This window comes from Dasypus novemcinctus, chromosome 6 (genome assembly GCF_030445035.2).
Source record: "Dasypus novemcinctus isolate mDasNov1 chromosome 6, mDasNov1.1.hap2, whole genome shotgun sequence".
NCBI lineage: Eukaryota > Metazoa > Chordata > Mammalia > Cingulata > Dasypodidae > Dasypus > Dasypus novemcinctus.
The window spans coordinates 90,394,438-90,412,361 of NC_080678.1; the positions used below are offsets into that span (position 1 = coordinate 90,394,438).

The 17,924-nt window shown below is 40.4% G+C and overlaps 1 protein-coding gene across 28 annotated transcripts in view; it reads left to right on the top strand.

The window, feature by feature from the left end:
• The first annotated feature begins 9,635 nt into the window (after window positions 1–9,635).
• Window positions 9,636–17,924, top strand: part of WASHC2C (WASH complex subunit 2C) — a 61,992-nt gene continuing 53,703 nt past the window's right edge. For 12 of the 28 annotated variants that reach the window (XM_058299170.2, XM_058299172.2, XM_023586748.3 and 9 more), the window contains exons 1-4: window positions 9,699–9,784; window positions 9,848–9,997; window positions 10,727–10,891; window positions 17,327–17,389. In XM_058299170.2, coding sequence (XP_058155153.1) covers window positions 9,782–9,784; window positions 9,848–9,997; window positions 10,727–10,891; window positions 17,327–17,389 — 381 coding nt within the window. In that variant the 5' untranslated portion in view covers window positions 9,699–9,781. Of the gene's footprint in view, window positions 9,785–9,847; window positions 9,998–10,726; window positions 10,892–17,326; window positions 17,390–17,924 lie in introns of all 28 variants that reach the window. The other 16 variants (XM_058299168.2, XM_058299174.2, XM_058299177.2 and 13 more) reach the window with 5 other exon arrangements.

Here is a 17,924-nt window from a genome sequence, read left to right on the forward strand (position 1 = left end):
TAATATCAAACTGCCACAGAGATCATCACTGAGGATGTAGAGCAACACCAGGAGTTGAATGTATGTTGGAGTAGGGGAAGAATTTGGGCAGGATACAAGGTATTTAGTTTAACTGGTAAAGTCCAGTTTTATTATAAAGGATATTATCTAGATATTGTTAATATTTGTTGAATGAGTCTGATTAAGGTTTGGGCTCTTTTTCCTCTAGATGTGCTGGAAGATACACAAACAGCAGATTTACTAATTTAGAGGGGGTACATTTTCAGGAATTGGGTTGTGTAGAATTTATACAATAGGATTCATGACCTCCCATGCCTCTAATTCACAGAACACACGAGATCCAGAAAACTGAAGGAATGAAAGGGACTCCATGCCTGGGCAGTGGATTGATGATAGAGGCACATACTCTTGAATAAACAAGGTCCTAGCACCCTGCTAAGTGAAGTGTGTGTGTGTGTGTGCGCGCGCGCGCGCGTGTGCCTGGTGGGATATCCTCTTTTTATGTGAGCCAACTGGAAAAATTATACTCTACCATAGGTTTCAGAGACACAATGAATGAAACCCACCTCCCCTGAGGGACCCATTTACTAAGCTGTCATCTGTTACACCAAGAAAAGTAGGGAATGAATTTCCTGTTTTCCAAAGTTTGGCAATGAAAAGTAGGAAACACAATTAAATTCACTTTTTATATCAATTCCTTCTAATTAGTCACAGATCTATGGTTTTTCCATTTTAAAATTCTTCTTTGTTTCAAGTCAACTGATAATAAAAATCTTTTGCTTGACAACCTAGAAACATTTCATTAGAGCCTTTCAAAAGTGATGCTTTAAGAGTAAAATACAGCAGCAAGAATAATAAAAATTCTTTCTGATCATTTCAATTACACAGTACAAATTTCAAAGAATATGTTTTCCTTTCCCTATTGTATAAGTTCTACACAACCCTCAGTGCTTTCTCCATAGTCTGAATCCCAGTAGCAAGATATGTGTATGATCTGTTTGGTACTTACCACCTTGAATTCTTATATTATTTTCTATTGCATTTTATCACTTGTTCATTCTATGTTTCTATTTCTTTCTTTCCCTTGAAGTTTATAACACAGTGATTGATTGCTTACTTGATTGGTTATGAAAATCTAAATAGCTGGTGTAAATTAATCCTCATTAATCTTTGGTTCTCCAAGCTAGTATTGGCTTGTTGCCCAGGCCAGCCTCCAGGCAGACCTCTCATTTTCTTTATTGTGGTCAATATACTCAGTATGCTGCAAGGAAACTGTGAGTGTTGGGGGGAAGTGTTGGTGTTGGTACTGGTCACAAGGTCTGGGCCTCTCCAAAGCTGTCACTCTAAAGAAAGGTAGCTTCTGCTTCTATCCCTAAGCACTGTTCTCACCACCACCCAGAGTAATGGCCCAAAATATACCCCCACTCTATAATGGATTGAAGATAATTTGGAAGGCCACTGCAAAATGAAAATTTAGGGTTCATTGTTCAAAACTGTTCAAGAATTTCAAGAAGGTGACAAGAAAGAATTAAACCAGGCAGACCCCTGCTAAAGACAGTTGTATACACATAAGCTGGCTGTGGCCCCACCCTCAGCCCTTCCCTTCCACCAATGGGACTCCAGAAGCAAATCCTGACCTCCCCGTGGCTGACAACAACAAGTTCTGTCTTGGTCACATTCCCTATATTACAGGAACACATTGACTAGCAAGGTTGGCACCATAGAGCAGCACCACTCACCAGGGAACAGTCAGCCCAATGGTCCTTAATGCCAGCAGCCCAGGCATCACCTGTTTTCGCCCAGACCTACTAAATCAGAATCTGCATTTTTAACAAGATCCCCAGTAAAATCTTGCATACATTAAAGTTTGAGAAGCACTGATCAGGACTCCTTCCCTGATATCCTTGACCTTCTAAATATCCTGGCAGGAAGCTCTTCTAGGCTTTTCACTGGTTCCCTAGTTCAATTCTGTAGGGCTAGCAAGAGGATGACCAAGAAAGGAACGGGATACAAGAAGGCTTGGTTAAATGATCTCTAAGGTACCTACCAGGAATGGGTGTACCGATGAAATGGAAACAAGTAGACAACCATGGCAACAGAAAAAGTCTTGGATATGTCATAAGGCAGTGAAAGAAATGGTGGTTTTGTGGAACCATATTGTTTGGATTTACCCTGTTCTTTGCTACTCACCAGGTGTGCCACTTTGAAGAGAATTAAATAAAAGGAATCTTGTAAAATGCTGAGCACTCTTCCTGGTAACTTGTTTATTCAACTATACTTTTATGTATGGCATCACAGCTGTAGAAGATTGAGTTATGTATCCCAATTTAAATATTTTAAAAATCATAATCCATGTCACTGTGGATGTGAGCCATTGTAAATAGGGCCTCTTGAAGATGTTATTTTTATTTAAAGTGTGGCCCAGCTTAATGAAGGTGAGTCTTAATGCAGATTACTAGAGACTTTATAAGAAGAAAGCCATAAGAAGGATTCAGAAGCAAAAAGTCAGTAGAAACCTAGAAGAGAAAGGAGAGGGCATCACAATGTGATAGGAAAGCCAAGGAACCCCAAGGACTGCCTGCCCAGCACCAGAATCTACAGATCCTGGGGAGAAAGCAAGCAGTGCTGATATCTAGGTTTTGGACTTCTCCTATCCTCTACACTGTCAGCCTATAAATTCCCATTGTTTAAGTGCCAATCCAATAGGTAAAATTTGTAATAATAGCTCTGAAAAACTATGACAAAGCCTTTCAACCAAATTTCACCTGTAGTTGAATACACCCTATAGTTGAACAAGTTGGGTTTATTGCTCATTGCAGCAATGGAGAATGCATACTCAAGATACCATGTGCCATCTCAATAAAAGGGTGTTAGAAAAGACTAAACTGTAAGATTTGGGCTTGTGTAAGGTGATTTGGGGAGATCATACATGGGCTTTGCTCTGGATTGGATGCTTTTAAGAAGGGGAAATTCCACAATAAGGTATCTTATTAAATTCTGTCTATAAGGAGGGAAGAGTGGAGCAAAGATAAAGTTGTAATTGGTAAAGCAGCAGGAGTCATTCCTATTAGCCAGAGCAGGGGGCATGCTTGTTTGTTTTCATGGTTGAGACAACTTTCATGCCTAAGAGCTCAGGTTCAGGTTTTATTTTCCTTATTCAACCATAGTCAAAAGTGGCTTTGTGTGACATTAATGTTCTACGCAATTGTTTATATTCAACAGCAGAACATCAAGGATACCATGGGATGCTTGTCTCTTTCTCAGTGGCATTTGATCTTTTGCAATTACAAAAATACTGCAATTGAGTATTCTCATACATATGTATTTTCATATTGTTGCATGTGTAACATCAGGGTGAATTTGTAGAACTGGAATTGTTGGGTTAAAAAATAAATATACAGTTTCGCTAGATATTGCTGTATATTGCTAAATTCTTCCCCCAAAAAGTTGGATTCATTTACATTATTACCAGTAATGTATAAAAATACCTTTCCCCCCATAATCTTATTAATAGAATGTGCTGTCTTGTATTTTAATTTTCACCACTCTGATGTACAATAAATAATATTTGCTATTCAATGTGCTTTTCTCTAATTTTGAATATTTGAACATCTTTTCATGTTAAGGACCATTTTTTTTTCTGTTTTGTTTGTAAATTATCTGCTCACCTTTTTTCCTTTTTACTATTGAGCTTTGGAATCTTTGCCTCTTAATTTGTGAGAGTTCTTTATATATTTAGGAAACTAGTCATTTCTCTGTGACACATGTAGCAAATATTTCTTCCCAGTTAGTCAATTATTTTTTGACTTTGTCACTGGTGGTTCTTTTTCCTGCAATGAAATAATGCTTCATCTTACAGCAACAATTCCCCAAGTGCAAGGGCAAAGACCAGTGAAGAAGCATGGTCCAATGATGGGCTCTTGATACTGATAACTATGCTTATGAGCCTGTATGCTTGAAATTTCAACTAGGCCTAAGAGTTAACTCCTGAGAGCCTCCATGTTGCTCAAATGTAGCCAATCTCTAAGCCAAACTCAGTATGTAAATGTACTACCTTCCTCCAGCATGGGACATGACTCCCGGGGATGATCCTCCCTAGCACCGAGGGATTACTACCAATCACCAGCTGGTGATGCAACTAGAAAAAGACCTTGAATAAAAGGGGGAAATGGTAAAGACAAATGAGTTTATATGACTAAGAGACTTCAAAAAGAGTCTAGAGGTCTTCAGGAGGGTCGCACTTAGTGCATAAGTCTCAGCAGGATCCCAGAGATAGTGAAAGTAGTTACAACTCTAGGTACTGGTGCTCCTGAGGGCTAAGGAGATACACAGGTTCTATGGTCATGGCAGATGGCTCTGGAGTTCAGTGCCTTGTCAGTGTGCCCTACTTTGGAATTTGTGCACCTGAGTGTGATGGAGTTCCTCAGATGTGACCTCTCTACACATGCCTCTTTTGTCACTTTTATTGAACCTGTGGTTGGTGCTGGGGTTGATGTATGCTCAGGAGACTGAATCTCTGGACTGGCTATGTGCCAGCTGGGCCCTGAGCCTCAGCAGAGTTGCAACACCTACTCTCCGGTTTGTTGGACTTATGTACGTCAGCTAACAGGGAGGTGAGGATTGTCAACCACCACACCAGGAAACTGAGAGAGTCTACAGCTGCAAACAGAAGAATTGCATCCATGCATCCATGCAAGATCAAAGCCCCATCTCGATTTAGAAGTGGAGTGGACATCACCATCCCAGGGTCCACAGGTTGGAGGAATAAAATATGGATTAGAGTGGATTCTACTATAGAAATTATTATGACTGTAGAAACGGAAGGAATTGTATTATTGATGTGGGGACAGTGACCACGGGAGTTGCTGAGGGCAGGGAATGGGAAGAAGAGGTGTGATGTGGGGGCATTTTCAGGACTTGGAATTGCCCTGAATGATATTGCAGGGTCAGATGCAGGACATTTTATATCCTGCCATAACCCACTGAATGGACTGGGGGAGAGTGTAAACTACAATGTAAACTGTAATCCATGTGGTGTCACAGTGCTCCAAAATGTATTCACCAAATGCAATGAATGTGCCATACTGATGAAAGAGATTGTTCATGTGGGAGGAGTGGGCATAGGGTGGGGAGTAGGGTATATGGGAACCTCATATATATATATATATATATATATATTTTAAAGATTTTTATTTATTTAATTTATTTCTCTCCCCTTCCCTGCCCCTCCCGTCTGCTCTCTCTGTCCATTTGCTGTGTGTTCTTCTGCGTTCACTTGCATTCTTGTCAGAGGCACTGGGAATCGGTGTCTCTTTTTGTTGCGTCATCTTGCTGCGTCAGCTATGTGTGCGGTGCCACTCCTGGGCAGATTGCACTTTTTTGCGTGGGTGGCTGTCCATGCAGGGCACATTCCTTGCACATGGGGCTTCCCTATGTGGGGGAAACCTCTGCCTGGCAAGGCACTCCTTGCACGCATCAGCACTGTGCATGGACCAGCTCACCACACGGGTCAGGAGGCCCTGGGTTTGAACCCTGAACCTCCCCTATGGTAGGCCGATGCTCTATTGGTTGAGCCAAATCTGCTTCCTCTTATATTTTTTAATGTAACATTTTGTGTAATCTATGTATCTTTAATAAAAAAGACAAAAAAAATTTGCTAAAAAATGTTTCATCTTTATACAATCAAATTTATCAATTGCTTTTTTTTATTGTCGCTGATATTTGATTCATAGTTAGAAAGACACTGTACTGAAAGTACAGAGGAAGTCATTCATGTTTTAGCTAGTGCTTGTATGGTTTCATTTTTTTTTTTTTTTTTTTGCATTTAGATCTCTAAGCCAGTCAGAGTTTATTTTTATGTGTAGCGTTAGGGATGGATATACTTTTATCTTTTTCTCAAATGGCTATCCACTTCTTCCAGCACCAGTATTTAGAAAGTTTATCTTTGTTCCAGGGACTTGTGATGTCACCTTTAGCAATATATTAAGTTTGCAAATGTACTTCAGTCTAATTCTGGACCATCTATTCTATTCCACTGGTCCATTTGTCTTTCTTGCACAAGTACTCTTTTAATTATAGAGGCTTTATAGTATGCATTGATGTCTGGTAAGGCTTACTTCTGAGTTTTTCTTTGTCAGTGTTTCCCTGACTATTCTTGCATATTTAATTTTTCCGACATTTGTGATTGTAATTTTATGTGTCAACTTGGCTGGGCTATGGTGTCCATGTGTTTCGTCAAACAATAATTTGAACATATTGTAGATGTGGTTAATATCTAGAAGTAGTTGACTTTAAGAAGATTCACCTTGAAAATGTGGGTGGGCCTCATCCAATTAGTTGCAGGACTTAAAAGCAAGAAATTCATGTCTGGAAAAGAAAAAATTCTGCGTCAGGACTACAACATCAACTCTTGCCTATGCTTCCACCATTTCTGCTCCCCCTACCAATTTTGTACTCAAGATTTCAGTGCCAACTCTTGCTTGAATTTCCAGCCTGCATGCCTGCTTAATAGATTTTGGATTTGCCAGCACACACGTTGGCATGATCCCAGTCCTTAAAATTAACTTCCTTAAATACAACAGCCTATTCTTGCAGAAAATGCATATCCTGAAATTAATTACAAAGAAACTCACTCAGATTTAGAGACATTCTATAAAATAATTGGCCTGCACACTTCAGAAGTGTTTAGACCATGAAAGAAGAAAGATTGAGAAATTTTCTCAGATTAAAGGAGACGAAAGAGACATGACAACTACATGCAATTAATTGGTCCTAGATTGGATTCTGGTCCAAAAAAGGACATGGAACAATTGAAACAATTTCAATAAGGCCTTTATATTAGCTAATAATACTGTTTCAATGGCAATTTCCTGGTTTAAATTGTACTGTGATTATTTAAGATATTAACATTTGGAGAAACTAGGTAAAGAATACATACAAATTACCACTTTTGCAACTTTTATGTAAGCTGAAATGAATTAAAAATGAAAGTTAATAAATAAAGTGATGAGAATAATTATATAACAAATATGTATTTATTATAATTTTTACTAAATATTTTAATATTAAATATAATAAATCTCTTTGCCAAATTCAGGAGTTGCAGACTTGCTAGTGGTAAGAGAGAATCAAATGGGATAAAAGTATACTGATATGGGAGGACTGAGAGAGCATTTTCCTGTAGCAATTCAGGCTTAATTTAATTGTCAGTGCAGGAATCAGACTCCTAGGAGGGTGACAGTGTCTTCTGACAGATCCTGTCATCCACTTCTGGGCAAGAGCAGGGCAGCTTTTAGTGATTAGAAGAAAGGGGCTAAGGGAATATGCAGCCTGTTCTTTTTCCTTGCCTAGTATCCCTTCTATCTGTTTTTGCTAACACTTCCTCTTCTTTCTTTGGGATCCACTTCTCCCCATTCCACGGTGGAATGCCCATCAAAGAAGTGAGAGTGTGGCCCAAGGAAAGTCAGTTGGATTTTCCAGAATTTGAACCTTCAGTGAGAAAACACAAGAAGGAAGTGACTGGTGCGGAGTCATTCTGAGGGCAGTGGCACAAAAGAGGTGGTCCCAACTTTCTCTCCTTCCTACAGACTGAGGGGAAAAGGCACAGACTGAGGGATTAGGTTTTGGATGAGTTAAAATAAGAAACAATGGACTAGGGAGTAAGAACCTAAAATATAAGAAGCTACTCTATTGTGGTTCAGATTTAGAATTCAAGAAGTTTCAGGTGTGGGTCAGCCAGGGGCTTTGAGAATTGCGATGTGGATTAAGGCTGTTTAGAAGATATTGAGGACAGGGTCATCCACAGGCCACTGAAATTGCCCATGATGATGTTTGATGACATGCAAGTTTGATAATTGGCTCTATTCAGTTTTGCCAACTAAGTTATACATATACTTATATATATGTATATATTTTTATATATATTTAAATGATTGTGGGAGAATGGCTAGGAGGTTGGTATATGCCTGCTAAAAATGAAGTTAACTTCAGAAACTTAGACTCTTAACTATAGTATAACATGTTGGTTAACAGTATGGATTCCTGACTCCACTTCTTTACTGGTTGTCTAAGCTTGAGCAATAACTGTACTTAAGCTCCTTTTGCCTTGTTTCCTCAACTATAACCTGGGGATAAGAGTCCCAACCTCATAGGGTCGTTACAAGAATTTACTGAATTAATACATATGAAGTGTTTGACAAATATTAAGCATTTCAGAAATGTTAGATAATATTATAAAAAGGCAATCAGATAGGTGGTTACAATGTAATACTTCATGATAAACACTTGAACAAACATATAGTAAATATCTTGCTGTAGAATTTGAGAGAGCTTCAGTTATTTGCATATAGAGAGGCCAGGACTCAGGAATGATTTTGAGAAAGAAAAACTGTTTCTTGACGGCCGGCAGGACTCGGGAGCTTTTTGTTTCAATCCCCAGCCCTGAACAAGATTTATGAGTCCCTTTCATACAGAGAGGAAAGGCCAAATAGTCCTTTTGTTTTAGTTCTCAATAGGCTTGAATTAGCATATATCTTCCACTTCCTAGGTAAGCTTTTAGCATGGACTTTATACATTCTAGATAAGCTTCTAGCACATTTGGTTTGCATTTTCCCTAAATAGTTAAAGTTTATAGACTTTGCATTGTTAAAGTATTTCCTGGGACTAGAGTCGTTGCCATGGTTACCAAGAGCAGGACTGCAGCCTCTTACCAGCCCACACCCACAAGTCACAGACAGTTTAGGTTATCTCTTGAGACAAAGAGCCTCCCACCCATAACCCACATCAATTTGAATGGGGTCTTTAAGCTATACTTGATGGAACAGTGAGGGAAGGTTTCAGTGAGGTGACAATTGAGCTGAATATCAAAGAATGCCCAAGAGGTAGACAGACAAGGGAGGCCACGGAAGTGGTATAAGACCCATGTTGAATGAACGCTCACCACCTGCCAGGCACGTGTTTAATACCATATCCCTGGAAGATATTATTTATCTTCCTCTTCCTGAGGAGGGAAGCCCAGTAGGTTAAATAACTACCTTGGGCACACAGAGATGGAAATAATTGAGATTTTTATTTTAAACGCTAAGTAGGTCTGGCACAAGAACAGTTCAGTGGCAGGAACTTCAGGGAAGTGAGAGCTCATAGGCTGTGGAGAGCTGGTACAAGTGGGGATGGCCTAGCAGGCAAAGATCAGACCATGAAGAGTTTTTGCCTGTCCTAATAAGTTTGGACTTGAATCGGAGGGCAGTGCCGAGAGAATAAAGGATTTGGGGCAAGCCCTGCCCAGGGAGTTGAAAGACAGCCGGTCGTGCAGGGCACTAGGTGCCTCCCAGCTCAGCCGTGCTCCAGGAGGACCCGCGTGCGGCCCCGATGAAGGCGGTGGAGCCGCAGGAAGTGAAGAAATGCTGCCGAGACGGGCTCCTCCTCGGCCCTCGGTGTTGGGTGTTCCTCAGGCTCCTCTCAGGCCGCTCACCCTTCAGAGGCGCAGGGCGGACCCAAGTGGACGTCCACCTCCTCAGCGTCCACCGGCGGGGAGGCCGTTCCTCAGCCGCGGCCCAGCAGCTGAGGTTCCCAGCCCGCGGGCGTAGCCTCCTCCCCGAGGCAGGCGGGGCATGCGCGGCGACGCCCCACGTCCGGTCACGTGCACGCGGGGTCACGTGAGGCCAGTCACGTGAGGCTCGCCTCTAATCTGGTCCCCACGGCCCGGGTTCGGCTTCCGGAGCTCTGTGGACCTGGGCGGCTTTAGGGACTGCGGGCCCGTAACCCACGGAGCCAGGCGGCCAGGATGGTGAGAGCGGCGGGCCGGGGCTGCGCTGGGTCTGGGCCGCGCTGCCGCTATCCTCAGCCTCAGTCCCTTTTCTCGTCCTGCCCGCTGCAGATGAACGGGACGACCCCCGACCCGGAGCGGGCGCTGGCTTCCGAGCCCGTGTGGGAGCGGCCTTGGTCGGTGGAGGAGATCCGCAGAAGCAGCCAGAGCTGGTCGCTGGCGGCCGACGCAGGCGTGAGAAGCGGGCCCTGGCCGGGCAGGAGGGAGGGATAGAGGGAGGGAGGACCGTCCTGGGCAGATGCGACGGGAGCCCGCGGCTTTCCCCAGGTACAGGCCGTCCGGCTGCTTCACCCCGGAAATCTCCAGGGAGAGGAGCGGGCCGGTCGGCTCCAGCTTGCTGAATGCCTGGACTCGGACTGTGGGGTTCTCCCTCTTGTTTGGGTTTCCTGGTAATGCTTTCTGCTCCATCCTAAGGGAACACAGACATTTCTGTCGTGCTGCGGAATTGGGATAGCCACTAGGGAGGCAATTTCATGTTGTGACAAGGAATGAGTGGGGCGGGAGACAAACCTGTATAAGGGGACTCTTGAAACAGGGCGCCCGGGAAACTTAGAGCGCGGAAGCTTCGTTCTAAAGTCCTATATGATATAAGATTCTTAAGAGTGGTCGTTTGTTATTTTGCCGTTCACGTGTGGTCCTTGTAGGATGACAGCCAAATGGGAAATTACTCCAGAGATGCGATAGCAAGTGTCCATCGATTCGTTGCCACTGTTTTGTTGCGCTTTCTTAATGTTTTTCAACGTCCGTGGGTCTTGGTACTGTCAGAGGCAACATGCTTATTTTTACATTCCATCACAAATAAGCACACATACACAAAGGTGAAAGGAAAATAGCCTATTTGTTTTGATATGCAGGATCCATGCATTTAATATTGATTTTACTCTATATTTATTTTTAAAATAGCTACTACAGTTCCTACAGGAATTCTCACAGCAGACTATCTCTAGGACCCATGAAATCAAGAAACAAGTGGATGGTCTGATTCGGGAAACTAAGGCCACAGATTGCCGCCTGCATAATGTCTTCAATGATTTTCTGATGCTGTCTAATACCCAGTTCATTGAGAACGTGAGTTACTTTCATTGGACTTCAGATGCATTTTGGGGAGTCTTTTTGGGAGCAAGAATTATTGTAATTTTAAATGAGTTGTTAGGTTCCCTTATAAACTCTGATAGAAGTAGTGGATCTTGGTAATTGTTAAACTTCTCTTCCAGGATTAACACTTGCTTTTTATTAGTAAAGTTCTACATTTTTTTTTTCAAGGTCTTTGTTTTAATCTAATAATAAAATGTCCTTGTTTTTCAGTCTCTCCATCCCTTTTGATTTTTGAGAATAGACAGCATTTGTGCTGAATTGGTGTGGCAGTTCATCAACTCACCATTGTCAGGGCATGTTCAGCAAGGTGTGGCCCTCTGGGCACCATGCAATTGTAGATTGGGTCCATGGTGTTGTGATAAATAAACTAAAGGGATGTGTGTGTGTCTATCTGGAATATTCTCAACTAATGTTTTGATGTGACAAAACCTGTGATATGGATTGAACTCTATGATAGATTGAGCTTTTAACCCATGTATGATTCTGTCAATATTGAGTTTCTGCTGTGTGTTAGCTGCTAGGACAACACAGGTAAATTAAATATAGCCTCTACCTTAGAGAAGATCACAGTCCACCATTAATAAGCATAATTCCAGAAGAGAAAGAAAGCAAGTGAGTAGGAGAGTGTTAAGAGATGAAGATGGACGGGAGGCTTAGTTAAGGTGATTTGGAAGTTAGGGTGGCTAACTTCCTGTGTATCAGTTTTAATTCATCTGTCAAAAAAGACATATTAAGGTCTGTTTTCTCTTGATCGTGTCAGATGTAAATAAAAAAGAATTTCTAAAGAGGAAGATTACTGAAAGTGTAAGATTTGGGATTGTGTGACCACAGAGTGCCAGCATGCCGTGTGTTTCAGCATTTGTTAGTGGTTTTATTTTGAAATGCCACTGCTAGCATTTTGGGGAGAGCCATATGTAAAATCTATCTTAATGATCTCTTGGTCTTGGTAGTTATTTTCATAAATGACAAAACAAATCCTGTAAATTGAAAACATAACAAGTATTCACATAAACGTCCATGCCTGAGCATAGCTTTACTGCTGGAACAGTTGGGTTTAGAGGGCTAGTCTGTTTCCCTGTTGTGTGCAGCGCCATCATTTTTTTACACTTTTTCATGGAGGTGAATTTGGTTACCTTTTAACTGTTACTTTCATTCTGTACCTTTCTTGCTGGATCCAGTGCTTCACTGTCTTCTCTGCAGTCAGTATTACAGCCTTAGACTGGGCGAGGAACAGATGTGAGAGGTGCTTTTGTTAACCAGATGTGAGTGGCATGAGTAGGTGGTTGCTGAGTCTGTACCAACCCTTTATTGATAGTTGAGTGGACAGGAGGGCACCTGTTACAAATTTCTCTTTCTGAATCAGTCAGTTTTCAGGTCTTCTTATTCTTCCAGCTTTTTTGGAGGGGGTTGGAAAGGGAGGGCAAGAAAACTTAGATTCTTAAGTTTTCTGTGATCTATTGTTTTTTATATGTTAATGGTTCTTTATTTCCGCTTACTTCTGTGGATTCCCACCTTTCCATCCTCATAGCCCCCAGTCCATGTGCCTCTTCCCCTTGCAGTCTGTAGCCAGAATTCCTCTCGGGATATGCTCATTGCCACTGCCAAATTTTACCTGCTTCCCAGACCTCCCTCTATTGCCTCACATTATGGCTTCTTTCCATTCATGACTGAGCATGATAATGTGTGAAAGGCTAATGCTTAATACTGTTAAGAATCAACTTGCTGACATGACATTTGGCAGTGACCTTACTTTTTATGGATTTTCTTCAAACTCTGACAGTGGTACATATTATAATTTATTCTTGAAAATGATGCCATTTGGTTTAATGGGTAGTTGTTTGACAGATACTCAAAGTCAGAATGTTCTGGGTTTTATTCATTAACCTCAGAGGCAGCTACCAGGTTGCAAACTGCCTTTCCCAGTTAGTGAAACTGAAGAGCAATCAGAACTTTCTAGGGCAAGGGAAATTAGTGCCTTTAATAAAGGCTCATGAGGGAATTCTGCAGTAGCAATACCAATTAACACTGGCCAGTGCTTTTGTGTCTAATCAGAAGGGAACACAATTCTTAAAGCTTCATTAATCTATTAATGTAGAAATTTATCTTGTAGCATTAAATGCCATAAATAATGACTTCTGTTTGTTAAAAGGCCTCCTAAGGGAGGGTTTGGGGCGGCGGACTTGGCCCAGTGGTTAGGGCATCCATCTGCCACATGGGAGGTCCGCAGTTTGAACCCCGGGCCTCCTTGACCCGGGTGGAGCTGGCCCATGAGCAGTGCTGGTGCACGCAGGGAGTGTTGTGCCATGCAGGGGTGTCCCCGCGTAGGGGAGACCCACGCGCACAGAGTGCGCCCCATAAGGAGAGCCACCCAGGTGAAAGAAAGTGCAGCCTGCCCAGGAATGGCGCCGCATACACGGAAAGCTGACACAACAAAATGATGCAACAAAAAGAGACACAGATTCCTGGTGCCGCTGACAAAGAAGCAGACAAAGAAGACATAGCAAAGAAGACACAGCAAAGAAGACACAGGCAAATAGACACAGAGAAGACACAGCAAATAGACACAGAACAGACAACCAGGGTGTGGGGGGGAAGGAGAGAGTAATAAATAAATCTTTTAATTAAAAAAAAGGGAGGGTTTGGGTTTTTGTTTTGTTTTGTTTTTTTAGTCAATTGTTTCAAAATGTAACTTTGTAAAATTAAAAACTAATGTCCAAAATGAAACTTAATTTTTTTTCAGGTTATTGTCATATTAATTTACAAAGCTATTTTTTTGGTCCTCCTTTTTCCCTTTTTGATTTGTCTCTTGAAGAAGCAAATTGAATTGCTGAAACAGTCAGATGCTTAATTACTGAGATGGGATAATGCTCAAAAGCTCATTGGCCTTAACTCTCTGCACACGCTGCCGTTCCCCCTGCCTTATTTTTCGTGACACTGTCCCTTGCTCTTGACTCTAGTTATATGGGCCTTCCCATTTCTTGAAGTACCATGTGCCCTGCTGCCCCAGGGCCTTTGCTTATTTTGTTCCATGTGCATCTGCTTTTGAGTTGAATCCTCTTTGACTCTGTCCTCCTGTCTCAGCTCAGTCAGCACCTCCATAGGGAAACCCTCCCTGACCCTCTGTACTGGGCACACCTGATAGAAGCTCTTGAAGCTACAGGTGCCATTCTGTAGTATCACTTCTCACAAATGTAATTCTGCATTTATTGATATGATTTGATGAGTTGAACTCCCCTACTAAATCATGCTCTTTATTTTTGTGAACCATATTTCTAGAGCTAAGCTAAAGTCTGATATACAGACTCAATGAATATTTGAATGAATGAATAAGAGGACAAATAAAATGAAAAGGACTAAGGCTATGTATAAACTGTTAAATCCGCAGCCCCTGATGCCTTTTTCCCCAACTCCCCTCCTTTACCTCTTACCCCACCTCCCAAACTGAGCTAAAAGTTCCTTTGAGGGGAAATGTAAAGATCTTTTTAATAATTCTTGTTATGGGTTTAGATAGCAGTTCTGGGGTCTGAATTTAATGTGATTCCAAAAACACTTGAAACTGTGCATTCAGCCTAGTAAGGGTGAAGAAAGTTGGCCTTGATTTTCTGCTGTGTACCAGGTCCTTGAGATACATAGTCCTATTCACCCTCAAAAGATCCCATGGGTTTTATGTGTTGGCAGATTGGTTTTTTAGATGCCCTGCTTGGCTTGCCAACTGCGAGCTGCTGATGTCTTGTGTGGTCGATCTGAATGTCAGTCAGAAGGAAAAGTAGGCGCTGATGCTGTTCAGATGTCCGCATGAAGTTCAGCCTTTCTGGTTGGTCCTCTCACTATTTGTATTTTGAAGTAACCATGGTAACTGCATGTCTTAAATCTCAACCTTTCCTGTAGGTCCTCTTACTATTTAAATTTTGAAATAACCTTGGTAATTGCATGCCTTAAAGTCTCATCTTTAAGACTTACTTTTTTGTTTCTGTTTGAAAATTGCTGAAGTAATTTCTGTTTTTTATATACCAATTAGTAAAAAAGTAAGGAAAAAGAAAAAAGATCTGAAATTTCATGAAATGGAGTTAGCCTCCCAGTATTTTGGCATATATATTCAAGTCTATTTCCCATGCAGATATTAACCATGAACATTTTTCTTTCTTTTAAAAGTAACAAGCACTCATTGTAGAAAGATTGGCATAGGTGAAAAAAAACAGTAAAGTGTAAAAAAAAATTAAAAGGCCAAAAAATTTACCTTTTATCCTGCCAGTCCAAATTAATCAACTGTTGCACATTTAGCATATTCTTTTCTAGTGTTTGTGTGGTTCTTTTTTTAATAACTCTAACCTTTTGTAAATGATATTATATGTATTTTTGCATCCTGTGGTGTTTCTTAATATTAATTTGTTATTTTATAAGCTTATAACACATTTTTGTAACTTGTGTGAACTTAAGTTTTTTAGTGTTCTTGCTCTGTTATATGACTAGATCATGATTTTGCAGTCTTTTAGTATTAACTGATTTTTCTGAAATATTTCATATGTAAGAACAATACAGAAATTAACTATAAATGCTAAGACTGCACCACCCAGAGTGAACAGATTTTAATACTTTGCCATATTTGCTTCAAAAGCACCAGTTACCCATTTTTAGCCCTTGCTTCTAAACATTTTTGGGTGATGGCCCCTTTGTATATTTGCCTTTTAAATTCTCTTCTTACCTGAGAATTATATGTATCTGTGGATGTGTCAGAGTGCATGTGTGTGTAGCGTGAAGTTCTCTTCTATATATGAATTTGAGTTTCCTTAAGACCCATGTTAAGACCAACCAAAATTTGATTGGAATTGCAAAGAATTCATAATTTGGTGTTTGTGACTTTCTGCTGTAAATTGTGATGCTATGAGCATATTGTCTGCATTTATGATTATTTTTCTTGGACTAAACTTCTGGAACTAGAATTCTTGGGTCAGAGTATATAAACTTTTAAAAACTACATTGTTGGATCAGATGGGCAGGTATTTTTAAAAGGTGGACAGCATTCTCTGCTGGCAAAAGTTTGAGAAGCAGGGACTTGAATATAGTTGACGACAGTGTGAATTGTTAATGTTTGTGAGGAGTAGTCTGGGAATAGTTGTTAAGATTAGAGTACAGTTGTGTCTCTTGACTCAGATATCTAATTTTTGGGAATCCTATAGAAATAAAACCACCAGGGCCTAAGAATGTATATATACATATGCTTAGAATCATCTTTGCAAGACCTGATTACTTAGGGAATACTTTATGTCATTGAGTTTTATGGAACTATAAAAAGGATTGAGCCAAATTTATGTGCTTTGACTTAGAGTGTTGTTTATGAGAACATTAAGTGAAAAAAAGTGGTGCAGTGGAATGTGTGTAGTAGAAGTCCATTTTTATTTATGAAGAGGATATGTGGGATAACTTTGAATAGGTGCGTAAGCATGTATATTATTTGTATAAGGGCTTGGGAAGCAAAGAACACACACACCAAGCTTTAATTGGTAATCTTAAAGGACTAGGTTGGGGGTTAGGAGGGCAATATTTTATTTAATACACCTTTTAACTGTATCTTTGTACTGACTTGAAAAGTTTTTTATTGAGATGTAGCTCACATACCATAAAATTCACCCTTTTAAAGTACAATTCAGTGGTTTTTAGTATATTTTCAAAGATTTGCAACCATCACCACTGTCTAATTCCAGAAACATTTTATTAATCCAGTTTATATCGATTTTTTGTAACAAGCATGTTGGACTAACAACTTAAAGGTGAAAAAAAAAAGTAACCATAAATAGTTAAATAAAAAGAAAAGTAGTGACAAGTTACCAGTGTGACACTTCTATTTTGGAAAAGACGGTCCTACCTTCCCATGATGTAAATGTCAAGTCATATGTGGTCTTATGGCAAATCAGTGGTTAGTATGGATTGTTGGCTTTGATATAAATGGAATAATAAACATTTATCATCAATTTTAAGCCAAAGAATGAAAATGCATTTTACTTTTACTGTTTGTATTGCTCTACATGTTAAAGCTTTAGTTTACCTGGTTGATAAGTTACACCGGTTGACATTCTCGGTAGTTTCATGTGGGAGGCTATCATTGCCCTCTTGTCAGCATTACATATTAGGTTGAACAAAAAGTATGCAACTCGTGTCTCATTGTATTTGCCTTTCTTTGCTCAGCAAGGAGCTTGAACTTTTCTCTTGTTTCTTAGTCATTGTTATCTTTTGCTTTTTTCAACTTTTGCATTTTGCCTTTTGTCCTTTGTCTGTAACTAGGGCCATAACCATTTGTTGAATAATCATTTCCCCATCTTTGTCTTTTTTATTGTACATTGTATTCTTTCATTATGATCTCTTTCAAATGTTTTTTTATCCTTTTTAAAGTGAATTTGCTTCCCTATTTAGCGTGTCTATGATGAAGAAGTGGAGGAGCCAGTGCTTAAGACTGAGGCAGAAAAACCAGAACAGGTATTTGCATTAAATCTTCCTTCCATTGAGTTCCTCAGGTAGAGAAGAAAAGTGGTAGGAGTTTGCTAGGTGGTTGGGGATGGGGTGGGGATGGGAATGGTGGGCAGGGGGAAGGATGTTGGGAGAAATGGTTGAGGCAGCTACTGATAGCCCAGCAGTAGAATTGTTGTTTCTGAAATGTATAGCAAGTAATATGTATATGAAGTTCCTGGATTCTGGCTTTAGGATTGAGCAGAGATTGGCAGACTTGTTCTGCAAAGAGCCAGATAGTAAATATTTTACGTTTTGTGGGCCCCATAAGTCTCTGTCATGTGTTCTTTTGGTTTGTTTGTTTTTAAACAGATCTTTCAAAAGGTAAAAGTGTTTTTACCTTGAGGACTGTACAGAAACAGGCTACAGGGCTGGCTGCTGTTTGCCGACCTCTGAAATAGAGTATTATATAGATGAGTTATTTTCAGAACTATACAGCCAAACTTAGTTCTACCAAGTGGTGTTAGTAGAATTGCCACAGTCCCCTAAATGTACTTATAGCAAA